The sequence below is a fragment of the Bos grunniens genome, chromosome 11 (assembly GCF_055505025.1).
Source record: "Bos grunniens cultivar Pamir isolate PY7600 chromosome 11, Bosgru_T2T1.0, whole genome shotgun sequence".
Taxonomy (NCBI): domain Eukaryota; kingdom Metazoa; phylum Chordata; class Mammalia; order Artiodactyla; family Bovidae; genus Bos; species Bos grunniens.
The window spans coordinates 39,619,471-39,637,005 of NC_141175.1; the positions used below are offsets into that span (position 1 = coordinate 39,619,471).

Here is a 17,535-nt window from a genome sequence, read left to right on the forward strand (position 1 = left end):
CTTACTTCACAAGTAAACACATTTTTAGTTTTTAAGACTCAACCTCAAACACAACTTCCTTCTCTGACACTAACAGGTTAAACTGACCACTTTGCACATCCACTAAATGCTACAGAAAGTTTATCATCATATCTATAATATTGGACAGCTCTTACTTTAGTTTTGGGGCCTGTATATCAACTCTTCCTCCTCGACTCTACACTTATTATATTGTGAGCTTCTTGAAGGCATAGATATCTTTATTTACCTCTGGATCTCTATGCCTAGCTTGACACACTGCTCAATATACTTCTGTTGAATAAACAAATCTGTCATTCTGTCAATAGGTTATATACATTTAGGTGGTTTACACGCAATTATTTCCTAAGAAAACATTTACATAGTAAGCACTCAATGTTTTCCGAATCCATGAACTATATGAATTAATAATCAAATCATAAGCCACTTGCTTCATAATAGTCAAGATAAGTCATTAATGCACAGAAAGAAGTGAAAGTCGCTCAGTCATGTCTGACTCTTTGCGACCCCATGGGCTATACAGCCCATGGAATTCTCCAGGCCAGCATACTAGAGTTGGTAGCCTTTCCCTTCACCAGGGGATCTTCCCAACCCAGGGATTGAACAGGTCTCCTGCATTGCAGGCGGACTCTTTACCAGCGGAGCCACAAGGGAAGCCCCATTAATGCACAGAAATCTATAAATGGATTTAGACAAGTATATTAGTTTCACATTATAGTCATTCTAAGATCTCTACATAGAAACAGCCTGCCTTCATTTTACACAAATATCAAGACCCTCCTCATTTGTAGTAAAGTTTTTGGTTTAACATTTTAAATGACTTATCACAAAAGAAATATTTATATATTAATTTTAAAAATTATAAAAAACTAGGTTTTATTATTGTTTTTGGAAGGGATACCTTGAAACAAAGATACAAGTATTATTATTTTTTGAGTAATATGCATACTTACCAATTGCAGCATACAAGCTGCTGCCAAAATGGCAATGACTCGACTTGGCTTTATTAAGACATCATCTCGATACAATGACCCAAACGCCACCTGAAGTGCTGAAAGCAAAATACACAGATAGAATAAAATAACAATTTTAGCTGTAAGAATATTACAAGAATAAGGACAGTCTTTATACACTAAGACATATGTCTAAATCTAGTCTAAAAGGATAAGATGATCATCACTAATAAAATTACTGCTGCTGCTAAGTTGCTTCAGTCGTGTCTGACTCTGTGCAACCCCAAAGACAGAAGCCCACCAGGATCCCCTGTCCCTGGGATTCTCCAGGCAAGAACACTGGAGTGGGTTGCCATTTCCTTCTCCAATGCATGAAAGTGAAAGTGAAGTCGCTCAGTCGTGTCCAACTCCTAGCGACCCCATGGACTGCAGCCCACCAGGCTCCTCCATCTGAGGGATTTTCCAGGCAAGAGTACAGGAGTGGGTTGCCAATAAAACTACTAGTAATGGTTATGGACTGATGATGCTTTAATAACAATGTTATACATTTCCATCAATTCTATCAAATCATGCTGGATTCTCCTACATCTAACCTTGATGTCAGTTAGTGGTCAGAATTAAGACACCCTTGGAAAGAGTTTTATGAAGATATTCCTGAGTAGATCAATCATTAAGTACAACTACACAGACCAAATGACAGTCTTAACCCTGGTGGTTCAGTGCTTCACTGCGGAGCATGGAATATCTCCTGGTCCTGTGAATGAGTGCTCAGTTGTGTCCAACTCCTTGTGACACCATGGACTGTAACCAGTCAGGCAGTCCTCTGTCTATGGGATTTTTCTGGCAAGAATACGGAGAGTGTTGCCATTTCCTCCTCCAGGGGCTCTTCCTGACCCAGGAATTGAACCCGCATCTTCTGTGTATGCTGCCACCACAGCTATTTGAACCTGTCCATCCTTTTCTCTATTGCCATTCTCATGTGTGTCCTGCAAGGTTGGCTTTATAAACATTCTTTACCCATGAGGTTAGTACTGGGTACTTCCACTTCAGTTATCAAAGAGGGAAGCAGGAGCACCAGGATAGAAGTTAGAACTATAGTCTGATCCTACCTCACTAAACTGCTCTGAGACCTAAAATAAGTCTCTTAAATCCTCCTGGCCTCAGCTTCGTCATCTAAAGACCATTATAGCTCTAAAACAATACTGACTACCTGATACATCTACTTGTTCCCAGGAAAGATCTTTCTGTACAGGGAATAATCAATGAATACTGTTTACTGGCTTACTGTTTACTGGTCATACTTCTCCTTTCTTCACTCTACATCCTCTATATTCCAGGCAGATATATTTTTAAACATGAAGGAAACGGACTGATAAAGCTGACATGACTAAGATTAGGGAGACACAGAACAGAATTGATAAAGTATAGAGTAAATCAATAAAAATTGTCACTGTGTGTGTTAAAAGGAGCTTTTTTCCTAGTTAACAAGGTTAGAAGAAAATACTTTCTGCCAAAAGGATAAAAAGGTTATGTTTTTATCATTTTTACATAATAGTAATTATGGTGGCAGTTACCTTCTATATCAATATTCTGGTCAGGAATCTCCAGTTCAATGGTATTCATGCTGGATTCTTTCCAAGAACCACTGAACATACTAGAAAAGTAGCCAGACTTAACAAAATGAAAAAGAAATTATGATAAAGAAACTATTAGGCTTATCAAAATACTATGTTTTTAATTAAAGAAAACTAAATTCTCATATTACTGTCTGAACTGAATTCCTATGTTACTACTTGAACCAACTAAGCTTTTCACTCAGTGGAACAATTTCTGAGTATACTTTATATATATATATATATATATATATGTTTTCCTTTTCAATAGTATTCTAAATTCAAGCATAGAAATTATACATTTAAGTATCTCATAAACATATGACAGCACACAAGATGGACACAAAATAATCTACTAAGGAAGTGAGAAAAGAAACTAAAAACTGTTGAGTCCTTCTTCTATCCTTTTCCCCTAACTTTTTCCATTTTTGTCAACAGAAGGCACTAAAATAAGTACCTCACTGGAATGACAAAAACATACTCCTAGGCCAGTATGACAATGAAAATTCAAAATCTGTTTCCTAGACCAAACTTAAGTTTTCACTAACAATATTCACAGTGTATCTCTTACAGAATGAGACTTGCCATCAGACAGGACAAATACTCATGCAAAAGACTATTGTAAAATACAATGAGAAAGAACAAGACTTAAAAGAATTTGAGTTAAGCAACTACCTTGGCTACTCAAAGAGAAAAATAAAATACTTACTTGACATAAATATATTTTGTGTAAGCTCCACTCTTCTCCTAGAGCACAAATCTTAATGTCACTGTTTTCACCATTTAAAAATAATGTTTGATAAATATATTTGGATGTACTCTTCAGTTTTTTCCTGTTAAAAGAAATGCAAACATTATGTATGTGTAATACTGAGTATTTTACTTATTTTGCATGTAACTCTAAATACTCTTTTTGCTCAATTTCTATTAAATAGAACCAATCTGCCCACTGTATAAAAAGAGAGATATTATGCATTCAAATGCGCTTATGTACGGAAGGGCACATAAAAAACTAGTAATAGTGGTTACCTCTGGAGTACTCTATTCCCAAGAGGGGCAACAGTGGATAGAGGGGGTGGGGTGGGAGGAAGACCTTTCACTATATGCCTTTTTGCAATTTTTGAATTAAGTCAATTACCTATTCAATAAAGATAAGTCAGCATGATGATTTTGCTTATTTTTTTGTTTAGAAATCAGCACTATGGACAATGTCAATATAGTTGCAATAATATTGCAACTACAAAATGAAGAACAAGACCTACCCAAGTATTTTAGTAACTTACATTTGATCTTACTTTAGTACCAACAACTTTTTTTTAATGTAATTTATTTTTATTTTTGGCTGCACTTGGTCTTCATTGTTGTGTGGGCTTTTCTTTAGTTGCGGCAAGCTGGGGCTACTTTCCAGTTATACTGTGCGAGTTTCTCACTGTGTGTCTTCTCTCATTGTGGACAATGGACTCTAGGACATGCAGGCTTCAGTAGATGCAGCTCTGGGGCTCTAGAGCATAGACTCAGGTGTTGAGGCACATGGGCTTAGCTACTCTGTGGCATGTGGAATCTTTCCAGACTAGGGACTGAACCTATGCCTCTTGCATTGGCAGGTGGATTCTTTATCACTTAGCCACCAGGAAAGCCCCCAAACTATTCTTAAACTCCTTAAAATGTGTTTTTCCCTAAATTAGACAAATGTTTTACAGCCTCAGACCAAAGATTTTCACAACTATGCTCAATGGAGAAGTGTGTCTTAGGGTTTACAAAGGAGAGTGAGGAGTGAATTCTGGGTATCCCATCTAACCTCAACCAGAACAGCATCACGTATTATTATGCATCTGTAAATATCCTGGATTTGGGCATAAGATTTAAAGGAAGAACTGTGTAATTTTTGTTTTGACAATCTGTGATCAAGATGGTCCATCCAGTAGGTGAGGAAACCCCTAGGCAGAGGCTGATCAATATTTTTCATACTCCTGGCCAATCCTGACAGCTTTCCTAGTAAAACTTTTAAATGTAAACAAAGAAAAAAAAATCATTAATCATTGATTAATGAAAAATGTAAAATTAATGATTAATGTAAAATTAATGATTATTTTTTTTTAATGTAAAAAAAAAATCAGTAATCATTCTGACAGCATCTTAAATCTGTGTATTGAATACCTCTTCCCAATAGACAATAAAAATCGCACATGCTTTGGTGGTAGACAGACTTGGCTTTGAGTCCCAGCTCTATAACAGCTCAGTTACCTTACATGTGAAAAAAGGGTATAAATATTCACTTCATTGGGTTACTGTAAGAGATAAATAAGACAAGTAGTCTCCAGTTCCTAAAAGCACTCTCTCTAGATTATATGAAGATTAAAAGTGCAGAAAGGAATAAACCCACAACAGGAAAAAGGTGAGGTTGGGCTTATCATGTGCTGAGAGAATTCTATGGATCTGGAAGTTAGAAAACAAACTGGAATGGAAAAGAGCAGTGAAAGCCTTAGCCCAAAATGTATCAGGATCTAGAATGGAGGCTGAAGCCCTTCAGAACTGTGGGGTGGGGATGGGGCTGGGAGGATGAGATCTCAAGAGAAAAAGAAGGCAGAAAATGGGGAGACTTGTTCCCCTAATGACCTCCACCACTATGAACACAGAGTACAGATAACTCCTGCAAACAGAATCCAAGGTTTTTCTAGAAAGAAACAATATATTTATCAGGAAGAATTAAGACTCTGGTGTAGGTGTTGGAGCCCCACACAAAGCTATCCTTATCATGGCATTTGAGCAATATGTAACCTGTTACTTACCAACCTATTCACCAGGATTTAATCCTGGATCCCAAACTGTGTGCCAAAGCACCTGGAACACCACAGCAAACTCAGGGAGGCATGTGAAATATTACAGACTTAAAGGAAATCACAGCAACATCATTCAGATACTATGTGATCTACGCTATTTACTTGTTTGGACCTGACTATTAAATGTTTCTTTAGGGCCAGAGGTGCCAAGAAAAACATTATTGAGACACGAAGGGTACTGTGAACCAATAACGTTTGGGAATCTCTGTTCTAAAACAGAGCGTGTCGCACCCATATACAATCATATACAACTTAGTAGACAGTCTTCCTACTCAAAGGGGAGGCTCAGTAGTAATAAATCTATTTATTCAACACACACACACACACACATACACACACACACACACACAAGCTACCCATTCTGAGGCAGCCAACCAAGGATCTCCCAACATGAGGAAGTTAGGAGTATTAAAGACTATTTTTAAAAAGAGAGAATTTGGCATCAGAGGAAACGTATAATTCAGGGAAAAGAGAACTTAAAAAAAAAATCCCAACACTCTAATTATAACTAGCACACCTACAGAGTTGAGATTTTGTTGTTGTTCAGTAGCTCAGTCAAGTCCAACTCTTTGAGACTCAAGGACTGCAGCACACCAGGCTTCCTTGTCCTTCATCATCTTCCGGAGCTTGCTCAAACTCATGTCCATCACATCGGTGATACCATCCAACCATCTTGTTTTCTGTCCACCCCTTCTCCTCCTGCCTTCAATCTTTCCCAGCAACAAGGTCTTTTCTAATGAGTTGCATCGTTTGGCCACCTCTTCGCATCAAGTGGCCAAAGTACTGGAGCTTCAGTTTCAGCACCACAGTTCGAAAGCATCAATTCTTTGGCACTCAGCTTTCTTTATGGTCCAACTCTCACATCCACACATGACTACTGAAAAAACCATAGCTTTGACTAGATGGACCTTTGTCGGTAAAGTAATGTCTCTGCTTTTAATACACTAAGTCTGTCATAGCTTTTCTTCCAAGGAGCAAGTGTCTTTTAATTTCATGGCTGCAGACACCATCTGCAGTGATTCTGGAGCCCAAGAAAATAAATTTTGTCACTGTGTCTATTGTTTCCCCATCTATTTGCTATGAGAGTTGAGATTATTACATTTATAAAATAGGATGCTATGATAAAGGATGTCTCAGAAGAGGGAGAAAAGAGCTCTTAGGACCAAAAACACGGTTGCGGGAAAAAAAAAAAAAGACAAAATTAAGGAAAATTTCCTAGAACATAAAGCAAAAAAGGCCTAGAAAGAAAAAAAGAGAAAGAGGTACAGTTCAAGAGATCCAAAATCCAGTTGACAGGGGTCCAAGAAAGAAAAAACAAAGATAACAGAAGAAAGGGAATTACAGAAGAAAGTTTCCCCAAAGCAGTCTTTAGACTGTAAGGATCCACAAGCACCAAGGCCATTTAAAGACCTATATTTAAGTACCTTCTAAATTCCAAAATACCAAAGAAAAAATTGCAAACGCACCAGAGAGAAAAAAAAAGTCACCTAAAAAGAAAAGAGAATTGGACCAGTATCATATTTCTCATCAATATGGCAGGCTAGAAGACAATGAATTAAAATCATCAGATATAAAAAGTTATTTCAGATTAGACTTCTGCTGCTGCTGCTAAGTCGCTTCAGTCGTGTCTGACTCTGTGTGACACCATAGACGGCAGCCCACCAGGCTCCCCCTATTAGACTTCTGCACCGAGTCAAAAGATGACTAAAGTAAGAGACTAAATTTACAACTGGGTAAGCACAACATCCGCTGGATCATTGAAAAACCAAGAGAGTTCCAGAAAAATATCTATTTCTGCTTTATTGACTATGCCAAAGCCTTTGACTGTGTGGATCACAATAAACTGTGGAAAATTCTGAAAGAGATGGGAATACAGATCACCTGACCTGCCTCTTGAGAAACCTATATGGAGGTCAGGAAGCAACAGTTAGAACTGGACATGGAACAACAGACTGGTTCCAAAAGGAAAAGGAGTACGTCAAGGCTGTATATTGTCACCCTGCTTATTTAACTTCTATGCAGAGTACATCATGAGAAACGCCGGGCTGGAAGAAGCACAAGCTGGAATCAAGATTGCTGGGAGAAATATCAATCACCTCAGATATGCAGATGACACCACCTTTATGGCAGACAGTGAAGAGGAACTAAAAAGCCTCTTGATGAAAGTGAAAGAGGAGAGTAAAACAGCTGGCTTAAAGCTCAACATTCAGAAAACGAAGATCATGGCACCTGGGCCCATCACTTCATGGGAAATAGATGGGGAAAACAGTGGAAACAGTGTCAGGCTTTATTTTGGGGGGCTCAAAAATCACTGCAGATGGTGATTGCAGCCATGAAATTAAAAGACGCTTACTCCTGGGAAGGAAAGTTATGACCAACCTAGATAGCATATTCAAAAGCAGAGACATTACTTTGCCAACAAAGGTCCGTCTAGTCAAGGCTATGGTTTTTCCAGTGGTCATGTATGGATGTGAGAGTTGGACTGTGAAGAAAGCTGAGCACCGAAGAACTGATGCTTTTGAACTGTGGTGTTGGAAGACTCTTGAGAGTCCCTTGGCAAGGAGATAAGCCCTGGGTGTTCTTTGGAAGGACTGATGTTGAAGCTGAAACTCCAATACTTTGGCCACCTGATGCAAAGAGCTGACTCATTTGAAAAGACCCTGACTTTGGGAAAGGTTGAAGGCGGGAGGAGAAGGGGACGACAGAGGATGAGATGGCTGGATGGCATCATCGACTCAATGGACATGAATTTGAGTGAACTCTGGGAGTTGGTGATGGACAGGGAGGCCTGGTGTGCTGCAATTCATGGGGTTGCAAAGAGTCAGACACAACTGAGCGACTGAACTGAACTGAAGCACAAATTACCTTCTTTAGCAATTTTCTTAGGAAAATATACTTGAGGATGTAGTTCCCTCAGAAGAGTTCATAAAAGACACAGGCTACAGAAAACAGGATCTAATCCTACACACGGGGTCAATGTCTGTCCCAAGATAAGTGTTGACCTACAGGGCAATGAATCCAAATTGGAACAGGAGGATGAAGGGACCCGGGAGGGAGGTTTGGGTTTAAATAAGACGGACTCCACGCAAGTGTGTTTGGAAAGAGAAAAATCTGAAGACAGGATGAAGGAATATAATTCTTTTGTCCAATGGGTGGAAGCCAGTCAAAGAAGTCCAGGAAAATAAAAAAGCAACACACACAAAAAAAGAGTATTGTTCTAATAAGCTACAAATGAAAACAGGGTTCGAATTTAAACACTTAATGGAGTGAAAAAAAAAGAAAAAAGATTCAATTTAATTATGAGTTTAAAAGATTTCTCCCAAGACAAAAACAAGTGGTTGTGACTTTGGACCCAGGAAGTACGATTTATAATCCTAGCACACTACTTGACTCTGCAGTGAACAACATTTACATAGCTCTAACAACAAATAACTGTTCACTAGATTTCAATTTTGAGACACGCTATGGACAAGAAACTAAAGATCTGGTTGCAGAACAGCTGAGTTTTAAGTCTTGTTAATGTAAAAGTAAAACATGCACTTGACAAAAGGTCTTAGGCAGAAAGTGGGCCTGGAGACCAAAGCTTTTCATGGAGTGGTGGCTGAGGTAGAAGTGCACACGAGACAGACTCAGGAAGCATATTAGCGACAACTCACAAAATTCCTGACCTTAAAAATTTCTTACACCCTTTCTCCACGCTGAGCTGAATAAACTAGTCATCTTATGCTGGTATGCTAGTATAACACACTAGATTCTGATATACACTTCCTAATAAAGATTTGCTTTATTCGATTTTCCATTCCACTCTACTCATGTAATTTGGGGGTCAGCAAACTTTTTCTATAAAGGTCTAGACGGTAAATATTTTCAGTTTTGTGAGCTAGACAGCCTTCAAGCTAGTTTTGTTGGCATGCCAGTGGGTGGTTCCTTACTAGCCAGTCTTAGCCTTCCACACCTTAGCAAACTTTTCTACCATCTACAGGGCCACAACTCCTCTAACATTTGAATCTCAGCTTGGAAAAGGTGGCCCTATTCCAAACTTGTTTCTTATTTGGATAGTCTGTCTCAGCCCTAGAAGTAGTGACTGCTCCCTATGTCCTCTATTCTTCTATTTTTCAGAGATCTCTTTACTTCAATAATTTAATGCTATGCTATGCTAAGTCACTTCAGTCGTTTCTGACTCTGTTCGACCCCATAGACGGCAGCCCACCAGGCTTCCCCGTCCCTGGGATTCTCCAGGGAAGAACACTGGAGTGGGCTGCCATTTCCTTCTCCAATGCATGAAAGTGAAAAGTGAAAGTGAAAAGTGAAAGTGAAGTCGCTCAGTCGTGTCCGACTCTTAGTAACCCCATGGATTGCAGCCTAACAGGCTCCTCCGTCCATGGGATTTTCCAAGCAAGAGTACTGGAGTGGGGTGCCATGGTTATATTAAATTTTCTCTACTCAAAGTACTATGTAATTTCTTTCAAATGGACCCTGACATATATATTTCTATGTGTGTGTGTTAGACGCTTGCTGCTAAGTCGCTTCAGTCGGGTCCGACTCTGTGCGACCCCGTAGGCGGCAGCCCACCAGGCTTCCCTGTCCCTGGGATTCTCCAGGCAAGAACACTGGAGTGAGTTGCCATTTCCTTCTCCAATGCAGGAAAGTGAAAAGTGAAAGTGAAGTCGCTCAGTCGTGTCCGACTCTTAGCAACCCCATGGACTGCAGCCCACCAGGCTCCTTCGTCCATGGGATTTTCCAGGCAAATCCTTAGACGCTTAGTCATGTCCAACTCTTTGCAACTCTGTGGACTGCAGCCTGCCAGGCTTCTCTGCCCATGGAATTCTCAGGCAAGAATACTGGAGTGGGTAGCCATTCCCTTCTCCAGGGGATCTTCCTGACCCTGGGATAGAACCCAGGTCTCCTGCATCGGTAGATTCTTTACATCTGAGCCATCAGGGAAGTCCCATATATTTTTACAGTGACATTAAATACAGTGGTCTAAATACTAATTAATCGAAAGGCAGAGATAATCCTATTGCATTTTTTTAAAAAACAAGACTCAACTAAATGCTGTCTACAAAATACTACTTTAAGACAGGTTAAAAGGGAATCAAGACAAAGTGATACTGGCTGTAGTAATACAGATGTAAACGTCTTTGTATTTTGTAAAGATAAGGGGAGCCAATTCATCAAGGAGACATAATATTTACTGACTGCTTCCATACCAGGCACTGTGCATTGTATGCATTCTAACATCCGTCAAGTCCTACAAGTAAAGTATTAGCATCTCCATTTTAGAAATAAGGCTATTAAGTGCAAAATATAGACTAGAACTCAGAACCTGAGCTCTAAAAACTATACTACACTAATTCTCAAAAAAGGGAACTGAACAGTTTGACAGTCGGGGTCCATTTGTGTAAATATAAACATAAAACTGTATGAAAGGATTTAGAAATCAAATTACTTACAGAGGTTATTATGATATTCTTATTTTATAATAAACACGTAACGTGTAGCATAAAATTTTACTCTTTTAAAGTTTTTAAAAAAAATTACATCTATGTGACCCCCTGATAGCCTTAAAAAAAGGTAGCAACGAGACTCTTCATGTGAAAATATATTCAACTTACAAACTACATTTTAGTTCCCAAGTAAATACTCCGTTTTTCAACTCTTCTAAAAAAAAAAGGTTAAGCAAGCTGCCTTACACATATCCACGGTCAACGACTTTGAGTGCTAGAGACGCTAAAAAGACTCTGCTGCTATTGAAGAACAAATGTACACACAACTGAAAATTTCACCTTTACAGTTAAAAAGAGCTCCTGTATGTAACCATTTCCCTTCCGCTGTGGGACAACAGGAGTGCCCATTTCAGGGCCTGAATGTACGTGTCTTGTACTATTCAAGGCAGCCGGATGCAAAACAACTTAATTCTACTGCCACCCACTCAAGAGAGGACCGAGGTGTATTACGGAAGGCCGGCTGGCTGGCCCTGTCTAAGGTTTAACGAGGCGCAAGCCTGGCTTGGCGTTTCTCAGTCTCATCTTGGGGCGGTAGCACCACCCTGGCGGCGTCTGCGGTTAACAAGCCAGACCACTGGGCGTCTCCCCAGGTGCACCCCATCCGGCCCGCCTCGGACCGGCTCCCAGGTCTACCCCGTCAAGGGCACGTCCGGCTCTTCACAGGCTGGGGAGCGCCGCAGCCCCCGAAGCCCCCAGGGCTCACCCCCAAGCCGGGGCGCGGGAGCCGCCCAACAGGTGCGAGCGCGGGCAGTGCGGGCGTGTCCCCCTCCCCGCCCCGTACCTTCGAGGGGTGTTGAGAAGCCGCTGCTGCTCGTCCCCTTCCTCCTCATCCTCGTCGGTCTCGGAATCGGGGTTACAGTAGCAGAAGGTCCCGCTGTTCCGCTTGCGCTTGTGACTGCCCGGACAGTAACAGAAGCCATGGCCGGGCGCGTCGCCGCCAGTCTCCGGCCTCCGGGCGGAGCCCCCAGCTCCAGAAGCCGGTTCCGGCTGGGCTCGGGTTCGCCCCGGGTGGCGTAGCACCCGGCTGCTCAGCAAGCCCATGGGTCACAGCTCCCCGAGACGGCAGGGAGCGCACCTCAGGGAGCCCAACACAGACGGTCTCCCGCCATGGCCGGCCACCACCGCCAGCCTACACGGAGCCCGAGTTGCCTACACCGCCACCTTCTCAGGAGCGGCCACGACCGTTGGAGCAGACGCCACAGTCTCCATCCTCCGCCCCGTCCGCTGCGTCTGGCCGCCCCTCGCGCGCGGACCGCAGGACCTCACCCCGTCGCTTTTGCAACAAAGCGCGTAACGTAGGGCGCATGCGCACGGCGAGCCTCCGGAAGGGGCGGGGGAAAGCGCGCGTACGTCACAGGTGGAGCCTGCGCAGAATGGGTTGAGGGCGGGAGCCGAACCGCGGGTGTGCTGTCCTGCGGTGTTTATGCTGAGCTTGGCTGGTCTCTCCAACAATACTGAGTTGGAGGCAGAGCTGCCCTTTAGCTTTAGTTTGGACATCCCCTTTGTGTTAGCAAGACCGGCAATTCTAGCTCATTTGTTCTTTCTGCAAAGATTCCCTAAAGTCCAGATGTCTTCTGGGCCCTGTGATCGGCACGGGGCAAAAAAGACATTGCTGTTTGGGGGTCTTTTTTGGAGGAGCTCATGGAAAAGAAATGCAAAAAAGCAAAATGGCTGTCTGAGGCCTTACAAATAGCTGTGAAAACAAGAGAAGTGAAAAGCAAAGGCGAAAAGGAAAGATATAAGCATCTGAATGCAGAGTTCCAAAGAAGAGCAAGGAGAGATAAGAAGCCTTCCTCAGTGATCAATGCAAAGAAATAGAGGGAAACAACAGAATGGGAAAGACTAGGGATCTCTTCAAGAAAATTAGAGATACCAAGGGAACATTTCATGCAAAGATGGGCACAATAAAGGACAGAAATGGTATGGACCTAACAGAAGCAGAAGATATTAAGAAGAGGTAGCAAGAATACACAGAACTGTACAAAAAAGATCTTCACGACCAAGATAATCACGAGGGTATGATCCCTCATCTAGAGCCAGACATCCTGGAATGTGAAGTCAAGTGGGCCTTAGAAAGCATCACTACAAACAAAGCTAGTGGAGGTGATGGAATTCCAGTTGAGCTGTTTGAAATCCTGAAAGATGATGCTGTGAAAGTGCTGCAGTCAATATGCCAGCAAATTTGGAAAACTCGGCAGTGGCCACAGGACTGGAAAAGGTCAGTTTTCATTTCAATCCCAAAGAAAGGCAATGCCAAAGAGTGCTCAAACTACCTACCGCACAATTGCACTCATGTCACATGCTAGTAAAGTAATGCTCAAAATTCTCCAAGCCAGGCTTCAGCAATACATGAACCGTGAACTTCCCAGATGTTCAAGCTGGTTTTAGAAAAGGCAGAGGAACCAGAGATCAAATTGCCAACATCCACTGGATCATGGAAAAAGCAAGAGAGTTCCAGAAAAACATCTATTTCTGATTTATTGACTATGCCAAAGCCTTTGACTGTGTGGATCACAATAAACTGTGGAAAATTCTGAGAGAGATGGGAATACCACCTGACCTGCCTCTTGAGAAACCTGTGTGCAGGTCAGGAAGCAACAGTTAGAACTGGACATGGAACAACAGACTGGTTCGAAAAGGAAAAGGAGTACGTCAAGGCTGTATATTATCACCCTGCTTATTTAACTTCTATGCAGAGTACATCATGAGAAACGCTGGGCTGGAAGAAGCACAAGCTGGAATCAAGATTGCTGGGAGAAATATCAATCAGATATGCAGATGACACCACCCTTATGGCAGAAAGTGAAGAGGACCTAAAAAGCCTCTTGATGAAAGTGAAAGTGGAGAGTGAAACAGTTGGCTTAAAGCTCAACATTCAGAAAATGAAGATCATGGCATCTAGTCCCATCACTTCATGGCAAATAGATGGGGCAACAGTGTCAGACTTTATTTTGGGGGGCTCCAAAATCACTGCATATAGTGATTGCAGCCATGAAATTAAAAGACACTCCTTGGAAGGAAAGTTATGACCAACCTAGATAGCATATTGAAATGCAGAGACATTACTTTGCCAACAAAGGTCTGTCTAATCAAGGCTATGGTTTTTCCAGTGGTCATGTATGGATGTGAGAGTTGGACTGTGAAGAAAGCTGAGCGCCACAGAATTGATGGCTTTTGAACTGTGGTGTTGGAGAAGACTCTTGAGAGTCCCTTGGACTGCAAGGAGATCCAACCAGTCCATTCTAAAGGAGATCAGTCCTGGGTGTTCTTTGGAAGGACTGATGCTAAAGCTGAAACTCCAATACTTTGGCCACCTCATGCGAAAGAGTTGACTTACTGGAAAAGACTCTGATGCTGGGAGGGATTGGGGGCAGGAGGAGAAGGGGACGACAGAGGATGAGATGGCTGGATGGCATCACCGACTCGATGGACGTGAGTCTCAGTGAACTCTGGGAGTTGGTGAGGGACAGGGAGGCCTGGTGTGCTGTGATTCATGGGGTCGCAAAGAATTGGACACGACTGAGTGGCTGAACTGAACTGAACTGAACTACGTGTGAGCTTGGGGTCGCAGAGTCCGACACGACTGGGCAACTGAACACCAACCATGTGCTAGGGTCACGCCCTGCTCAGGCTTTCCAAGAGAGGAGGACCTCGAATGTGGAGCTCTGCTAAGCCCTTGGGTTTTGGTATATGTGCGTTTTATTTTTTAATACATTTTTTAAATTGAAGGATAATTTTTACAGAATTTTGTTGTTTTCTGCCAAATATCAACATGAGTCAACCATCGGTATACATATGTCCCTTCTCAGCCCTTGGATTTGTTAAGCAGCCCCTTTCGCCGGCTCTTAACTGATTACAGCAAGTCATTCCCAGGACTCTTTTTCTTCTCTCCCAGCGGCAGTGGGATGTCTGAATAGACTCCATACCGGGTCTGTCAAGGTTTAAAGTGCCTGCTGGAGGTCTAAGCAAAACTTACAGGTATCTGAGCAAAAATTGAAGTTGTATACCAGCAGTATGCAGCCGTTGCTATGGACCCTGGGCAGTCAGCTTTCATTCTCTGATTACCTTCTGCTAGTTTTTAAATGAAATGTTTATGACAGTGAAAGTTGCTCCATTGTGACTCTTTGCGACCCCATGGACTATACAGTCCATGGAATTCTCCAGGCCAGAATACTAGAGCAAGTATCCTTTCCCTTCTCCAGTGGATGTTTCTAACCCAGGGATCAAACCCAGGTCTCCAGCATTGCAGGCGAAGTCTTTACCGGCTGAGCCACAGGGAAGCCCTTATAATGACAGTGTTTATAATGAAATACCATAAATGGAAGACTTAAAATGAATTAATTACTTTAATATGATAAATACCTATGGACCCATAGGTCCATGTAACTTAAATTTTAGTAAAAACTTCAGTATATTATACTAGCTTTGATTCATTCAAGTAGAACAATACAGATAGGCAGAAACTCCCTTCCCTCTACACTATCCTCAGAATGGTTAGATTATTATTCCCATGCATGTTTTTATGTGTACCCATAGCAATATATTTTCTTTTGCATGTTTAGACATGTAATTTAATGGAATCATTCATACCTATCATTCTGCACCTTTCTTCTCTCTCAAAATTATACTTTTGAGACTTAATCAATTGACCAATCTCTAGTTAATTTTCACTACTCATTGTGTGACTAACCCAAAATTTCTTTATCTTTTCCTTCACTGAGGGATTTAAGTTGGTTCTACTTTAAAGCACATAAGAGCAGCAGTGAATACCATGTGCAGAGATTCACTAAATAGATCCCCAGAAGTGAATTTGCTGGGAGCTTTATATAACTTTATTATCTATTGCCAAATTGCTCTCTGAAATGATTGCACTAGTTTATACTCCCATCAGTGGTATATGTAACTTAGGCTCCCAGTGTACTCACTCAGAAATATGAACTGAGAGAGGCTGGCTGAGGTAGCTTAGAAAGGAAATGGGAAAGGGAGGAGCAGATCCCCTGCTGCACCTCCAGAATCCCTTTTGTCAGCACAAAAGGATACACATGGAACAGTTGTGGGCCACTATAAGACAGCAAGTGTAGGATCATCTTAGATCCTGTCTAGAAGGACTGGGTGGCATGACAGACTTTAGCACAGAGCCTGAGTTTCTAGGGGCTGCAAAAGGAGAACTGCATTTGCTCTGCCAAAGGAACCAAAGATGAGTAGTTTATTGATGATGGAGTTGTACAGGAATTCAGGATTGTTTTTAAGAATTAGCTTTAAACATCTGATAGCATCACACAGCATTGATCATCTACCATCACAGCTGCTGCTGCTAAGTCACTTCAGTTGTGTCCGACTCTGTGCGACCCCATAGACGGCAGCCCACCAGGCTCCCCCGTCCCTGGGATTCTCCAGGCAAGAACACTGGAGTGGGTTGCCATTTCCTTCTCCAATGCATGAAAGTGAAAAAATAAAGTGAAGTCGCTCAGTCATGTCCATCACAGCACTAGTAGGTAAAAAGTTTCCTGTTCTCATTTACTCTCCTCCTTCCTGCTAGGTTGGGAAGGGGAGGTGTAGAAGGAAGCCAAGGTGAAAAAAGAAGCCCACCAGATCACTGTCTCCAAATGCCAGCTCTCTGCTGGCAATAAACCAGAGATGAACAAGGGGAGAAGCCTCAACTGTAAATGAAGTTTGGAATTTTAACTGAAAACATTAATTACTGAAATGACATTATTTTATGACCTGCACAGTAGGACTTTTTAAAACCTAAGAATGACCAGAAAAGTCACGACCCTATCCTCTTATCTAGAATTTTCATCTAAAGACAGGAGAAGAACTAGACTCAATGAATAAATGTAAATGGATAGTGGGAGAAAAAAACTAAGTTGCTTCCTAAGCATATTACAAAGTCGTGCTTGTTCAACTTAACAATCATTCCCTCCAGGGTGGCTTTACCGCCTCTCTAGAAAGCTTCCCATCAACATATACAATTTGTTTTAAAATTCTGGCTAAGTCATATATTGGGTTGGCCAAAAGTCCATTCAAGTATTTCTGTTACACCTTATGGGAAAACCTGAATGAACTCTTTTGGTCAACCAATGTAATTTAAAGATAAAATCACCAAAAATTTGGAGTGCTTCCAAAGCTAAATAAAGACCTGGAGATTGCATGCTCTGCTAGGTAGGTATTGAAGCAGCAGTACTACTTCCTATAATTAACTGCAGTGACTAAATATTCATGTAAATAGCTTTCACCAATAGTCAAGCACTTGCAGTAGGCAAGAAGAAACAAATCCCTATACTTCACCCATCAAAATGCAATAAATGTTACAGAATGAACAAAAAAGACAAATGTTCTTATTTAATATGAATGTTCTACTTAGTAGAACTGAGAGCATCACTCATTTCCAGAGATAAATTAAATATACTATTTTCTATCATTAAGTAGAGTTTGGTATATGTGAACATTAGTTTTACAGCTGTAAGGGTAAATATGTTATTTTTCTTAATGCTGTACTTTCTAATAGAAATTGAGTAACATAAATCCTTCAAAAAGATCTCACTTCAGAATCCAGGATGAAAAAACTCACAAGCAGAAAAGTCAAACAGAGAAAGCATATACC

The 17,535-nt window shown here is 41.5% G+C and overlaps 1 protein-coding gene across 3 annotated transcripts in view; it reads right to left on the minus strand.

Moving 5' to 3' along the window:
• The window catches only part of GMCL1 (germ cell-less 1, spermatogenesis associated), a 62,911-nt gene extending 50,692 nt beyond the window's left edge, over positions 1-12,219 (minus strand). For all 3 annotated transcript variants that reach the window (XR_015136681.1, XM_086326207.1, XM_086326208.1), the window contains exons 1-4: positions 11,713-12,219; positions 3,294-3,417; positions 2,546-2,642; positions 972-1,069 (exon numbers count right to left, since the gene is read on the minus strand). Coding sequence is in view for 2 of the 3 variants with exons in the window: in XM_086326207.1 (XP_086182333.1) it covers positions 972-1,069; positions 2,546-2,642; positions 3,294-3,417; positions 11,713-11,972 (579 nt within the window). In the remaining variant the exon portion in view is untranslated. The remainder of the gene's footprint in view (positions 1-971; positions 1,070-2,545; positions 2,643-3,293; positions 3,418-11,712) is intronic.
• Between the last annotated feature and the right edge of the window lie 5,316 nt (positions 12,220-17,535).